Genomic DNA, 15,258 nt, shown 5'->3' with positions numbered 1-15,258 from the left:
GCTACAACGTACTACCATAGAGAGAATAGTCACTTCTTTAAAGATACTTGTTACTCAAATAGAGATTCAAACGTACTACCATAGAGAGAATAGTCACTTCTTTAAAAGATACTTGTTACTCAAATAGAGTATCCCAAGATACTCAGAGACACTCAAATCTCCAATAGAGATTATCCCTGGCAATTAAGAACCTGTAAAGACAGTGTCTAAATAGACCAACAACATGCTCAATAGCTGGAAAGCTGCAGAGTTGCCATCCAGAATGAAGGGAGGATTTTCTGATGTTTGCTTTGGGTGTTTGGTTTTTTTGTCTCATTGTTGATTTGTTGGGGTTTTTAAGCCATGGGAAGGAAAATATGAAGGAGGCACAGCAGGGTGCAGACACATTCCCTCCTTTAAGAAAATACACATTTCCTAACAGATGACAGCCAAAAAGCTTTCCCTATTGTGTATCTGGAAGTCAGCTCAATACTCATCTTTTCTGAAATGATCTCACACCATTTTCATCATTGCTTGAAGTCAAACATTGAGGTTTGTACTAAAGCTGGTAAGAATCAAGGAAATTGACAGCTGTAAAAATCAACTGTTACAGATCAAGCCTTAGAGACATCAAGTGTCCTTCGAAGTCTAGCAGATCAGCCATCACAGACACGAAAATCAGTTGGGTTTACTCTGTTTTCTATTTTTCATTCTACATCTCATTTTCAATGTTATCAGAGATGTCATCAGTTTATAGCAGCAGTTAATCACAAGGAGTGAAATGTTAGCATGGCGTATATCTGAGAAGTCCTGTTTCTGTAATCTGGTACCCAATACCTTCTCAAGAGCAGAGCGTGGTTAAGAGCTCAGGACTGAAGTAATTTTTGGCTGTTTTCTATTCTCTAACTTAGTTTGACAAACAATCCAATAAAACAGAAAGTTATTACCTCATTGATCACGAGTAACAACCTGAGAGATTCAAGGCATCTTAAGAAACAGAGCAGGCTACAAGAATGGGGCACATGAAAGAGGAAGAGCTTGCACAGTCTAATGCCACATGGTTCTAGAAATCCACTGGTATTTCAGTAAGCCAGTATTTATTACATTATATAGTTAAATATTAAAAATTAATTATTTTTTTAAAATCTACTCTTCTTATAAGTTACAAAGGAGGAAAATAATAGTAACGAGTCACAGTTGTTCATTGAGAAAGTCTGTTTACATTTCCACAACAGCCACAAGGATGCAAATGAGACAAGACGGCCCCTGGAAAGTCCCCAGGGTTATACTGTGAAGCTAGAAAAGAGTCTTAGGATATGCCAACTTACCATGTTTCTGTATACATAGCTTTTAAACTCTGGGAGACTTCCTAAGAATAAAGTCTCCTCTGGAACTAAGTTCCAGGAGTGCAAATAGCCTCCTGTACCCAAAGAGAGAAACTCTTCAATTCTACGATTAGAAAAAACCGATTCTGATATTATCTACCCAATCTTGCAATAACCTCCATAGGCATGCCCTGCCACCTTTTCTTTCCACACCACACAAAGCAAGTCATATTTATTATAATGGGACAGAAGTCTGAAGATCAACAGGTGTAATAGTTAAGCACCTACCTTTCCACCAAACTCTTGCACTTCGGTTTTATGTTTTACCTACCTTTCAAAAAATTGTCTTCAAAGGGCTGGGATGTGACTTTCTGTGGATAATTCACCCCAGCACCCCAAACAATCAGTGGTGTTAAAGTTTCTGAGGGATGACCAGCTCCATGGGATCCTAAGACACACAAAAGAAAAAAAGTGTAAACTTTAAGACACATGGTGTAAAAACAAACAAAACCTATATATACATGCACACATGTACTAAGTTCTTGTTACAGTATACATACTAAAATCTTATTACAGATAACCTATTCCAGCTTTTTTTATGTCACTAGCAATAAAGGCTAAATTCAAGTTGCAAGTTGGGAAATAGGTACCACTTAAGTCAAGCCTATGAAGATATAGCTTTGTATGTTACAAAACCCAAACTGTTAACATACAGAAACTAAAGCCAAAGTATTTGAAAACCTCAAGGCGTAGAGGAGTTACCTGCTCAAAACACATTCCTGTCCTTATCCTGAGCATCCCATGGAACCCAGGGATGGTTGATTTGAGTAAAATTAGGCACATGCCAAAAAAATCATATAGAACTGATCTCTGAAAATGAAGTCTAATCCTTATTTGGGGACAAAAACCAGGAGACAATACGCATTGCAACTGTCATCCTTTCCCCAGTAATGAAAGTTCATTTTTTAAGGTTTTAAAACCTGGTAACACACTCCTTAAAAATTGATAAAACATGACTTCCTTCCCCGGGGAAATTAATTCCCTCCAGATTAATGTATCAGCTGCCAAAAGGAGGAAGCTTTAGAACCATGATATCTCAACAGCAGCTGCACTGAAGCAGAAGCCACACAAGCTTGAAAGAAATGCTGGTCATTGAACTTGGTGGGTGAGGTACCACAGCGGTGAGGTAACCCAGTCTCAAAGGGAATGACATCGTGATACAAACTCTATGCCGGCCACTGCACAGTCTATAAGATTATACATTTTCCTTATATTTGCGTAGACACACACTCTTCCTTCTTTCTCTCTGTGTGCATATACATTTTTTAATAATTATGAAGGACGGAGAATAACACATTGGTTTAAGGACAACACACACACACACACACCCCAAACCAGGACTGGGTATGAAATTGGGAATAGCATTGAGGTTATACAACAATCACTATGGCAGAGCTGAAGAGTCAGTTTTGCTTTCTTTAAACAGCCCTAAGCTTAAGAACACACAGGTCTGAGAATAAGATTTCCAATGTTCGGCAATCCCTTGGAAGGCACTCTCTGGGCTCAAAAGCAACAACAAATGCTCTTCTTTGTAGAGCTTGGGAAAAGAGAGCAGATGGAAAGAGCACTTCCTCCATCTTCCAGACAACAGTTATTTCTTTCTACTGCAGGGGGAAAGTGCAATTTTCGGTGAGCTTTCATTTTAGCCAAGCTGCCAGCTCAATCAGCTTTTACTGAGAGTCTGCCTCCATGAATACAGCTGAGAGAGGTGGCTGTATCCAACCCTCCCCCTGTTGTAAGAACCAGGTTTCAGCCTGATCTGAATTATAAGGGGGGGGGGGGCAGGGGGGGAAATAAATCCGATTTTCAGCTGGGTCAGCACCCTGTTCCACCCCTCAGCACCCTCCAAAGGGAGGGAAAGGATGCTGCTGTGTAGTTTTCTGTTCTCTGGCCCAGCATAGGACACAGTAGTACTTGTGCCAGGATAGTAGCAGGAAAAAGTGGCCCAGGGGAGGGTGGGTGTGGGACCACCTATGTTAGTGGTCAGCAGTTCCATCTGAGATCAACTTATAGCACAATCATGGAGTCAGACTGAGAAAGCAAGTGATTTTATTGGTCTCCGACAACAACCACAGTTTCTTTGATCATGTCCTCTTCCCTAATTGGTCCCCCTGCCCTTTTAATTTGTTTTAAAACCGGTGCACATCCCATTCTGCAAACAACCACTGAAAGACTGCAGCAGTTGCTGATACTGCACGCTCAAATAAAAAGCTACCGAACTAGCCTTCAGACTGCTGGCTATGGGCCTGAGCATCATCTCTGGGTTTGCTCTTGGACTCACTGAAGTCAACTTTGAAGTTGATCTTCTGGCAGATCAAGCTTTTTCTTCAAGACAGAAAGAGATGAGAGAAAACTATGACAGACTAGGGGTCTCAAAGCCTGAAGAGTTATTCCTACCACCTTTTATTCCTCCTTCAAAGGTTCCAGTACATAATAGGAACACCCCAGCAGCACACTCTGGCAGCGAGGAAAGCCAACAGCACCCCCGGGCTGTGTTAACAGGGGCACAGTCCAGCAAAAGGATTACCCTCCTCTATTCAGTACCTGTGAGACAACATCTAGGCTCTGGATCCAGTTTTGGGCCCCTCCAGTACAGGAAAAACACCAACCATCTGGCATGAGCTCAATGTGGGGCCCCCAAATTGGGCGGAAGAGCACTTCTCCTGTGAGAAGAGGCTGAGGGACTGGGACTTGTTCAGCCTGGAGAAGAAATGGCTTTGGGGAGGACATAACCGAGCATCCTGCTTGTACCCCGCTGCAAGGGGGTTTGAGAGAGCATGAAGTCAGGGTCTCACTGTGGTGCATGGTAGAGGATGAGAGAGAACAGGTATATGTTGAAACAAAGGAGGTTCAGACTGCAGATAAAGAAAACCTTTTCCCCTCCATGAGGGCAGGCAAGCAGCAGAGCAGGCTGGACCAAAAGGGTTACTCAGGTTCCATCCTTTGAGGTTTTAAAGGCCCTGCTGGATAAATCCCAAGCAACCATGCCTGAGCCCAAAGGTGATCCTGTTTTGAGTAGGCAGTTGGACCTCCTGAGGTCCTTATGATCATATATATATTAAATAAATATACACACACACCTCCCTTATAAAAAATTATGAAATGATTACTTGAAAGAGACAAAAACTACATGCCAGAATTAAAATTTTATTGCAAGTGGCAGTCAGCTCAACAGTAAATAAAATTCAAAACAGGCTATTTTGCAAATGAGCAGATGGTAATTAGGCTGACTTTGAATAAATATACAAATATTTTTGTCATCTCTGATGACAGAAAAAATCTGCATCCCTTCCATTTAAAAAGTTTAGGATTTCATACACAGAATAAGATGCTGAATTTTGCCTAGACCATGCCTGAAGCATCCTCAGTTCAGAAGTATCACAGTTAGAAATTACAAACACACACAGCATTGGAAGAGAGACATCACTTTCATTGGCTTCACACAAGGACAGAACTGTTCTTAAAATTCTTGAAAAAAGAAAAAAAAGGAGATAAAGTATTTGTCTGAATGAGTTCACCACTGTAAACTCTTCTCATCTGCCTTTAATCTAGTTATACCAAAATTGCCTCAAGTCATTTGGCCACTGTGGTCATGCCCTTCACAAGAGCCCTCTGCGGGTACCAGCCTGGCCAGACACCTGCCTCACTTTCCTTTCCGCCCTCTCAGCTGCTCCTCCTTGTCTCCAGCACCAGCCTCCTCTAGAAAAATCATACAGCAGCCCCATCCTTTCTGCTCTGCCTAAATGGCCAAAATAAGCAAAAAGATTCCCCCCAAGTTTTTCACCAGCTCCTGGATAGATTTGCTACCTTTCCAGGTGCTTCAGAGCACCAAAGTGAAAGCTGTATCTCCCACATGGGCTGGAACAAGACCAACTGTTGGCAGCCAAATAACACAATCGACTCCTGCTTGGGCTAGTTTTCTGCAGGGAGGCTCTGACAGAGGTGGTATTCAGGTCTTTTTATCCCTACTAGCAGCCACTAAGGGAGTTAAAGCTCTACCCTATTAATTTTCTTTTTTCTGTCCAGATACGTCAGCTGTCACAGGGCTGATGACAGCCCCTGCAGCCAATTACATTTCCTAATTTCCATGGGTTTCATATACAAGCAACACTGAGGATATCGAATCAAAGCAGGGGTTCGAAAGCTTCTAAAGGGACAGAGCTCTAATCGCACAATACTCACCCATAAACTCAGCTGACTCAATATTTTAAAAGACTCACCCCAATCTGTCATTCCATGGTCAGAAGTTAAAATAAATGCAGTTTTTCCATCATTTTCATAGAAATCGTCAATCATCGAAGCAATTTCTTTTACACCCTCATCAACTTTTTTAATATTCTCCTTGTATTCCCTAGAGAAAGAAGAAAAAAGGTTGTTAGATTCATGGTGTCTCTCACACTTGGTATAAAGCAAGTTATCCAGGGTCATAATACCCAGTCCTTTGATTATAGACAGCTTTATCCTCTACAGAATCTCAAGCTGACAGAAGGCATCTTAGATGCAAAATCTCTCCTCCTCTAAGTCTTATGAGATACTAAACCATCACAGCACAGTTTGAATATTCCTGAAACTACAGTCTCAAATGGATGTCTATTTACATTTCAAATCTGACCTTGACTGAAGACTATAATTTAATCACCCGCAGCAATCAGGCAAGTTAAAGAGAATGTCAAAACTAAGGAATACTGGGAAACGCAAATGCCTTAAATTGTGAGTTTCAAAAATCACTTTAAGCCAGTAATTAGATAGCAAAGGAAGATCTGACCATGCAGGGACCATTTTGAGATGATTCACAGATCAGCACAGATCCCAGAGTACTGTGGAAGAGAAGCTAAACCAAAAATTTGTATATTTTTAGAAAAAGTTACCACGATTAACTTTCAGCCAACTAATTTTCTAAGTGTTTCTGTTGCAATTCAGTTTTAAAATTCTGTCTTCAAAAATCAAAACAAAAAGAAGATGAGACATACACCAAGTATGAATTTTGGAATGATGCAGGAAATCAGAGCAAGGAATTTGAAAGTATGCAAGTACCAAGAGAAAGACATAAATCCTACATTCAAAGCATGTGAGGAAATAAAAAGAAAGTTCAAATAACGCACTTCAAGATGAACTGGTGATGAGTACTGTTAATTTAAACTCTTCTCTTTGTTCAAGTGTCTAAGGAAAGCTAAAACGTAATGCTGGAATTTGCAGCCATTATTCCTGAGCTTACTGTTGTCTATAAATTCAACCATATCATTTCAGCCATGGGGAATCTGGGAACTGTTTCCATTTTATATTTAAAACTGCGATTTCCTACAAAACCGCTAGATTATGTGTTGACTATAACTAAGATGATCTGCTAAAAATCAGACTTGAATACAGGAGTATCACCAGACACACTGTACCAGATACGTCAGCTGTCACAGGGCTGATGACAGCCCCTGCAGCCAATTACATTTCCTAATTTCCATGGGTTTCATATACAAGCAACACTGAGGATATCGAATCAAAGCAGGGGTTCGAAAGCTTCTAAAGGGACAGAGCTCTAATCGCACAATACTCACCCATAAACTCAGCTGACTCAATATTTTAAAAGACTCACCCCAATCTGTCATTCCATGGTCAGAAGTTAAAATAAATGCAGTTTTTCCATCATTTTCATAGAAATCGTCAATCATCGAAGCAATTTCTTTTACACCCTCATCAACTTTTTTAATATTCTCCTTGTATTCCCTAGAGAAAGAAGAAAAAAGGTTGTTAGATTCATGGTGTCTCTCACACTTGGTATAAAGCAAGTTATCCAGGGTCATAATACCCAGTCCTTTGATTATAGACAGCTTTATCCTCTACAGAATCTCAAGCTGACAGAAGGCATCTTAGATGCAAAATCTCTCCTCCTCTAAGTCTTATGAGATACTAAACCATCACAGCACAGTTTGAATATTCCTGAAACTACAGTCTCAAATGGATGTCTATTTACATTTCAAATCTGACCTTGACTGAAGACTATAATTTAATCACCCGCAGCAATCAGGCAAGTTAAAGAGAATGTCAAAACTAAGGAATACTGGGAAACGCAAATGCCTTAAATTGTGAGTTTCAAAAATCACTTTAAGCCAGTAATTAGATAGCAAAGGAAGATCTGACCATGCAGGGACCATTTTGAGATGATTCACAGATCAGCACAGATCCCAGAGTACTGTGGAAGAGAAGCTAAACCAAAAATTTGTATATTTTTAGAAAAAGTTACCACGATTAACTTTCAGCCAACTAATTTTCTAAGTGTTTCTGTTGCAATTCAGTTTTAAAATTCTGTCTTCAAAAATCAAAACAAAAAGAACATGAGACATACACCAAGTATGAATTTTGGAATGATGCAGGAAATCAGAGCAAGGAATTTGAAAGTATGCAAGTACCAAGAGAAAGACATAAATCCTACATTCAAAGCATGTGAGGAAATAAAAAGAAAGTTCAAATAACGCACTTCAAGATGAACTGGTGATGAGTACTGTTAATTTAAACTCTTCTCTTTGTTCAAGTGTCTAAGGAAAGCTAAAACGTAATGCTGGAATTTGCAGCCATTATTCCTGAGCTTACTGTTGTCTATAAATTCAACCATATCATTTCAGCCATGGGGAATCTGGGAACTGTTTCCATTTTATATTTAAAACTGCGATTTCCTACAAAACCGCTAGATTATGTGTTGACTATAACTAAGATGATCTGCTAAAAATCAGACTTGAATACAGGAGTATCACCAGACACACTGTATATAGTAAATGTCTGTCACTTCTACAGGGGAGACCTTAAAACCAAAAAAACCCAGAAAATTCAGAACATAAATAATCATGGTGACATATATGACCTATTAGAGAAACCCTCAAGACTACAAGTCTTGTTTCAGGCTTGATAAACGGCACTGGTAAAAAAAGTTACTGAATGCATTTAAAACTAATAAGAAAGATATGCTTAATCTCTCAGTTACCTTGAGTTTGGCCGATGAGCATGTCCATTTGTGTCTATGCCTAGCAAATGAAGAAACAGAACCACTTTCTCTTCATTCAGTGCAGAGAACAATGTTTGATTACTTCTGGAAGAATTAAAGAAGCTCTGTATGGAATAAGCCATTAAGATATTAATCAGAGTACAAGGAAAAAGATGATAGGCAGCCTATTAAAAAAACCACTGCTGTTTTCATGTCAAAATACTAGTAGTGATTAGAGTTATGAAAGAGAAAAATTAATTATTTCCCAAATTACTTCTTGGAGGATAACTACCATCAATATAGTCAGTCCAAAGTTTCAGCCTAAGACAGGCAACACTCCTCAAGTGTTGTGGGATGTTTCTGTTTGGTTTAGTTTGATTTTTTTTTTTTTCAAATGTAATTTGATTTTCTTTAGGCAGAAATACCAGATAGCTCTGTATCATCCCTTCTTTGCCTCCTATGTAATCACAACTATGCACCATTCCACTTATGGCTTTGTATTTCCATTGATTTATCGATTTCAAGCTAGAAGCAAAGGTCTCAAATACTCTTGCTTTGGAAGCAGGTTCTGCAGGATTGAGATACCAAGCTACAACTCGTTTGCAGAAACCAAGTTAAAACAGAACGAAACAAGGCATGCCTTGCAAATACATGAACTACAGAACATACATCTGCCTTGCACATGTCCTACTTAAGCATCCCTGAGGCAGATACCAGGGGGATTTTCCCCTCAGATTGAATGAGTCTTGACATGGCTATGCTGTGTTAGACCAGCCATATGACCGCAATGCAAAATGCAGGCAGACAGCTATTCCAGCATGATCTCCTTAGTAACAGCACTGCCCAAGGAAACAAACTTGGGTAGGGTTTCAGTTCAAAGAGCATCCAGAGAACCTTTCAGTACACTAATATAAAGGAAAGTGTCTTCGAATTTCACACAAGAGCCCGGGGAATATGCTTCTACAGGCAGTGAACCATTTCTGCCACCAAAGGACGGAGCAGTCCACCACACACCTGTGATAGCAGTGGAGCTCTTAAAAACCAAAGCTCACACCCTGTGTAAACGAAAGTCACTGTACCCAGAGGAAAACCAAACTGGCAGCGAGAGTATCACAGTAAGCCGTGTCAGGAAACCATGGCAGTGCACAATGCCACCTTTTTTTCCCCCTGAAAATACACAAGCCGCATGGACTAATATTTGCACGCTCTTAACTTAAGCTCTTGTCCAAACAAAATCATGACCGAAGTCCAGAGATATTTTAAGTCAAGATACACGAACAAAATCCAATCACATTCAACAACAATATAATCATTTTTATGGAGATTTCCATTTCCCACAGGGGTCCATCCACCTGCACATATTTGACCACGACTGAAGAAGCCTTCCAGAACACACCACTCATTTGCAGGATACAGTATAATTCTGTTTTCCTATTTTTAATTAAATAAAAGGAAAGAATATATCAAAACAGACAAACAAGAAACTCCCAAAATTAAATCCTAAAATGTAGATCAGCATTAGAAGACAAGTATTTTTCTGTCACGGACTGATTAAACAAAAGAAACCATCATGAGGAAAGGCAAGGCCTGCGCTTCTCCTCTCCCACCAGACGAGTCCTCATGACATACCAAAGCCATCCCACTCCCCCAGCCACCCTGTAACCCAGAGCAGCAGCAGCCAGAAGAGCTTGCCCAACCTCTGGCTAATTAAGAACAAGATGACAAAAGGAAGATGAGAGTAACCTAAGACATGACATGTCTTCCCAGAGGAAATACCAAACTTTATCCTATGGACGATTTTTTTGAATGGTTTACTGAAGTAAACAAATAGGTTTTTCACCACAAGGAGTTATCTTAGGCTGATAAAGGTGGTAAGTTGGTAAGCAGGACACCAAACAGTAGGGGCAAAAACCACTTCACCTTGCTCTGGAGGTTGTTGAACTGTTTGTCCAGCACTATCCTTGTATCATCTTGCAGCCTGCTAAAGGCCTCTTCTTTTTGGTACTCAGCATTCACAAAACTTGTAGTTTTGTAGTTTGTATGTGTAGCACCACTCAAGACTAGTTTCCAAGCCACCATTATATGTTAACTATATCTTAGTCTTTTTGTTTGTTTGTTTCCCTTTTATTTGCTCTATTCAGTAACATTACCCCCCTTCTATATTTAAGCCAAAGGCCATCAAGAAGTTTCAGGGATGCAAGTAAACAACAAAGAGACTGAGAGAACTCAGTTTCTCCAGTCTCAAGAAAAGGCAGATAAGGAGAAATCTCACTGTTCTCTACAACCGTCTACTGGGAGGGTGAAGAGAAGATTGAGCCAGCCTGCTGAGGGCCTTGGTGACGGAACAAGGGGGAAACTCACAATTTGAAATGTAAGAAATTCCAGTATGATAAAGAGACTTTTAAAAACTATTTTTTAAACCATAACTGTAGCCAGATATTGGAACAGGTGCTCAAGAGGTGCCCTTGAAGATGCTCAAAATGTGACTGGGCAAGGCCTAAGCAGCCTGCTTTAACTGGACCTCCTTCATGCAGGGCGTTGGACTTGATGACCACTACAGCTTTCCTCCAACCTTCTTTTTCTATGATTCCAGCAACTTTTCTATGATTTTCTGGCAACTAACAACAAATAATGCCCTGGCTACAACTGATATGCACTTTAGTAAGATCAGCAATGTTTCCCATTAAAACATTCACAGTAAACTGTGAAGTTAATTATGATGTAATACTAATTAAAATGTTACAAGAGAAGTCTGGTTACACCTGTGTGAAATCTTTCAGTATCATCTCCCTCCTTGGATGGCAGAAAGCAAAGAAGAAAAAAAGACTACCTAGAAGGTCTAGCAAATACATGATTTACTGATGTCTGAACAAAATACTGACTCCATAGATGTTTAATAGGAGTTGTTTGGGACCATTTGCCCTCCATGGACGCGTGTTCCTTTAACAGAGCTGATAAACTGTTGCTGATTGCATGGATGTAGAGGGAGAAAGAGACCAAACAAGCCACCTCCTTTCACAAAGCTCCTTCATACATAAATCCAGGAAAACTTAATTAAATCGGTTGATTAAAGCTGTGCACACTGATTTGTGCTTATATGAGAGTTTAAATAGTTATGCCAGTTTTTAGATGCAAAATAAATGTACAAAGGCTGGATAAACATATATACGCCAGGTTTATATCAGTTGAGCACGCTCATGTATAAGACTCCTACACATATTTAAAATAAATCATTCAACCACTGTACTACTAGTTAGAACAGGGCTATCTGTATTGAAATCCACTGGTAGAAATCAACATCAGGTCATGGCACTGTCTGCAGAGCTTCAAAGTTTAACATCATTCAGTTCTGGACTCTGGCCCCCACCCTGCACAGAAGGGATGGTCTGAAGGATTGGTCTGGCCTTCTTCCAGCAGGAAGGGGCCAAAGGAAGAACAAAGTACAGTGTTCGAAATGAGAAGAAAAAAAAAAAAAAAAATTTGCCATCTGCACCTGCATATCCATTTAAGTCAAAAGACATCAACTGAATACCCTGAGTATATCCTACCCTGTGGTCATAATAAATTGTGGTTAGACCATTACTGCAACTCATCTCCAAGACTGAGTTCCTGGAATTTTAATCATTTTACCCTAAAAAAAAAAAAGGAAAAAGAATTCAATCTTACAAAACTGGTTTTCACAAAATACTTCAAAAAAACCTGAGAAATACATTAAAAAGACCATTTTTTTTCCTCTCAGTTAACCTAGACTCCCAGTATTTTGGTCCCTAATTTTTCTTTACCATGGACTCAAAATATGATCATGGTAAAGGTTATTTAACTGAGAATCATCGCGCCAAATCACACTAAATTATACTCAGGCCCTTAATTATTTTAAAGGCTCAAAAACCCCAATCAACTCCATACCCATCTGGATCTCCAAGCCACTCCCAACCTATTACCACACATTAAAATTACTGAGTTTTAACCCAGATGCAGATAAAAACCCCACCCAGTCTAGTCTATACTCAATTTTGTCTGTCCCAAGAAAGGGCTAGGATCACCTTATACCACGAGCAGACATGACAAGAGCTGTCAAGTATCATACATTTTTTCCTTCACTCATGATTTAAGCAATCTGCTACTGATCCATACAAATAAAAACTAATCAGTGTCACATCTCCTGACCAACTGAGTTATCATTAGCGCTTTTCAAGAGAACAAGCAATTTCAGGGTGCCAGCACTAGTAGAAACATTAGTTAGCCATTCTCCATTTTACTCATATCTTTTTGGGGGCAGAGGAAGCCACAAGTGGCCCTCATAATGCTTGGAACCTGCTGACTACACAGTAGAGAGGGAGTACACATTAGTGTCTTTTACTTCCTAGAAAGGCAGAAATCCAGGGACCACCTTGCCCAGCACAGAATTAAATGATATGTTGTTAACTATTTGAGATAAAACTCAAAGGAGAAAAAAAATGTAGGCAAAGCAGAATTTAGATTCCAGTAAATTGTCATTGCTACTTATATATAATCTCACCAGCATAGCTGAGTTCAAGTTATAATAGCAGCATGACCTCAGTTTCAGCCAGCCTCAAGTTTCACACTTCTGACGCAATCACTGATGTGTAATGGAAGAGATGATTAATGGAATCAGTGCTTTACACCAGTCAATCAAGTCCTATCCATTCACAGTATGAAATTTATATGGGCAAAATAAGTCTTTAAAATAATGGTGCTGGCTGCAATGAAAAAGTCATCAGTAGTGACATACATATTAAATGTATCACTATAGTTTGAAAGAAGAAATGCCATTAGGTGTTTTGAAGCAAAAGGAAGGTGGTACCACCCTCACATACCTGTGCAGCTCCAAATGACAGCAGGGTGCAACTTTAAGACAACAGCTATTCAAGTATAATTGACAGCCTAATTTGATTTGTATTATTCATACGCATTACAACATGAAACTTGGCACAAGTGCACATTCAGGGAGAGGATATTAGTTAGGAAAAACATCTTTTCACCTGCAAATTCAGAAAATCACTTCCTTTGAAAATTAGCAAACTATAATGACCTTTTCCACCCTATGTCACTGTTTAAAGCAGACCTGCCCTTGGCTTCCCCTAATACAAATGCTGATTTGGTTTATTGATGTATTTGGTTTTATTTTTAGTTTCATTGGACTTATGCTGGTTAGCATAATGCATATGGCCCAGAAATCTTGTGGAAGACGTTTTATTAAGTCTTAAACTCCATTAACATTGTTATGAGATCCAGAAAGTAACTCATCTAATTGTTCTACTGATGTAGATATTTATACACCAATACCCACTATCAGCATTTCTTAATCTGGGACAAGCGAGGTAGCATGGAATAACATTAATCTAGAAATTAATGAATAATCAGAAACTACGTGCCTTGGACTATTAATACTTACAGTGACAGTGTCACAGAAAACAACAGTAATGAACCAGCACTGACTCAAGTCAGCTGAGCAGAGCACCACGTGAACAAGTGATACTGCTTCAGGGCCTAAGCTGTCTCCCCCTCACTTCCTCCCCTTCCCCAAACTAACCACGACTCCTCTGGCAGCCGCAGCACAGTATGAACCACAGTAGATAATCATGAGCCAGCTACGTGCATCAGAACAAGCCACAGTGTTTAATTACAGTGGGTACAAAGCCTGACAAAAATTAAGTCAATAATAATGTCCACTTCTTTCTCATAATGAATACGTACCATTTCTGCCATGCCACAATACTTGTTACAAAAATTTTAGCTGATCACATCAAGATCTTAAAGGGTCTGTAGTATTCTAAGAGGGGTTTCAGATGATATGTAAATTTCAGACAAAGAAAAGCCAAGAATGTTTTGAAAGGATACTTCTACTAGTGTTGGGTTTTTTTATTAGCACTGAGTGACAAATACTTCCTCTAAGCTTCCATTACACTAGTCATGATAATTGATTCAAGCAATTTTTACCAATGACCCCAAGTGATAGATCTTTCAAAAATGTCTTAATTTCTAGTTCTATAATAAAGTTAACATGTTCTATGATAAAGTTAACATCCAGCTGTGCTTTTTATACACAGGTAGCTTAAGAAGATTCTCTGCTCACCTTAACGTGATCAAAAACCCAAGTGTCAAGCTTGGCTGCATCTTGTGCTCCAAAGTCTTCACTTTCTGCCGTGTAACAAAATGTATAAACGTGGTCTCCAGTAGCACCTACAAAAAACAATATAGACTGAATAGGAGACAGAGAAGAGTTTTCTTCCTTTTTCATAGTCAATTGTACATGAATATTCATGCATAGGAGTAGAAACCTATCAAACATGACAATCCTGAAATAACTCAAAGAAGTTTTCTCCGTATTTTAAACTTTCCCATCATTTATGGGTTTTTTGGAAGCCTGGTTACCATTTTAACCCATTAGCTTATCAGGACCTCAGAGGAATGAGGAGCAATATTATCCAGTGAGGAAATAAAGTATAGAAAAGCAAACAGGAGTAGAATAAATCCCAGTTAAAGCAAATTAAACAGAATTTAGTTTTGAAACAAGGAATTTCACTGAGAAACTTCTAACAGAGGAAGCTACACATTAAGAGCCTTGTTTGAACACACATGTTTGGGGGGGGAAACAGTGTTTAAGAAAATGTACTTAGCTTTTAGTTGTTAAACTGAATCATACAAGACAATGCCCTATCAATGAGGCCTTTTACGCAGGAAACATCATATATCACGTATAAGGAAAGATCAGGAGGGATGTAACTCTGTTACTGTACATCAATTCTAGGAGGCAATGCAGTATGGAAAGCCAAGTGGACAATTTCAGAAAGACAATAAAAGAGTCTGCATCTTTAAAACATGGATTCAAAATATAAAAGGGAGAACTACTGGACAATATTTAGGCATAAAGTACAACACGAGGGCCACTGATGTGAAAGC

At 39.2% G+C, this 15,258-nt stretch overlaps 1 protein-coding gene across 8 annotated transcripts in view; it reads right to left on the bottom strand.

Annotated features, from left to right (window-relative positions):
* PIGN (phosphatidylinositol glycan anchor biosynthesis class N) overlaps positions 1 to 15,258 on the bottom strand; it is a 98,097-nt gene that overhangs the window by 73,356 nt on the left and 9,483 nt on the right. For all 8 annotated transcript variants that reach the window (XR_004841604.1, XR_004841605.1, XM_009635714.2 and 5 more), the window contains exons 4-7: positions 14,432 to 14,538; positions 8,335 to 8,459; positions 6,952 to 7,082; positions 1,636 to 1,752 (exon numbers count right to left, since the gene is read on the bottom strand). Coding sequence is in view for 6 of the 8 variants with exons in the window: in XM_009635714.2 (XP_009634009.1) it covers positions 1,636 to 1,752; positions 6,952 to 7,082; positions 8,335 to 8,459; positions 14,432 to 14,538 (480 nt within the window). In the remaining 2 variants the exon portion in view is untranslated. The remainder of the gene's footprint in view (positions 1 to 1,635; positions 1,753 to 6,951; positions 7,083 to 8,334; positions 8,460 to 14,431; positions 14,539 to 15,258) is intronic.

Source organism: Egretta garzetta, unplaced genomic scaffold (genome assembly GCF_000687185.1).
Source record: "Egretta garzetta isolate BGI_Z169 unplaced genomic scaffold, ASM68718v1 scaffold463, whole genome shotgun sequence".
NCBI classification, from domain to species: Eukaryota; Metazoa; Chordata; class Aves; order Pelecaniformes; family Ardeidae; genus Egretta; species Egretta garzetta.
Note: the sequence above shows the minus strand (reverse complement) of the source record. Positions and strands in the feature narration are given on the sequence as shown.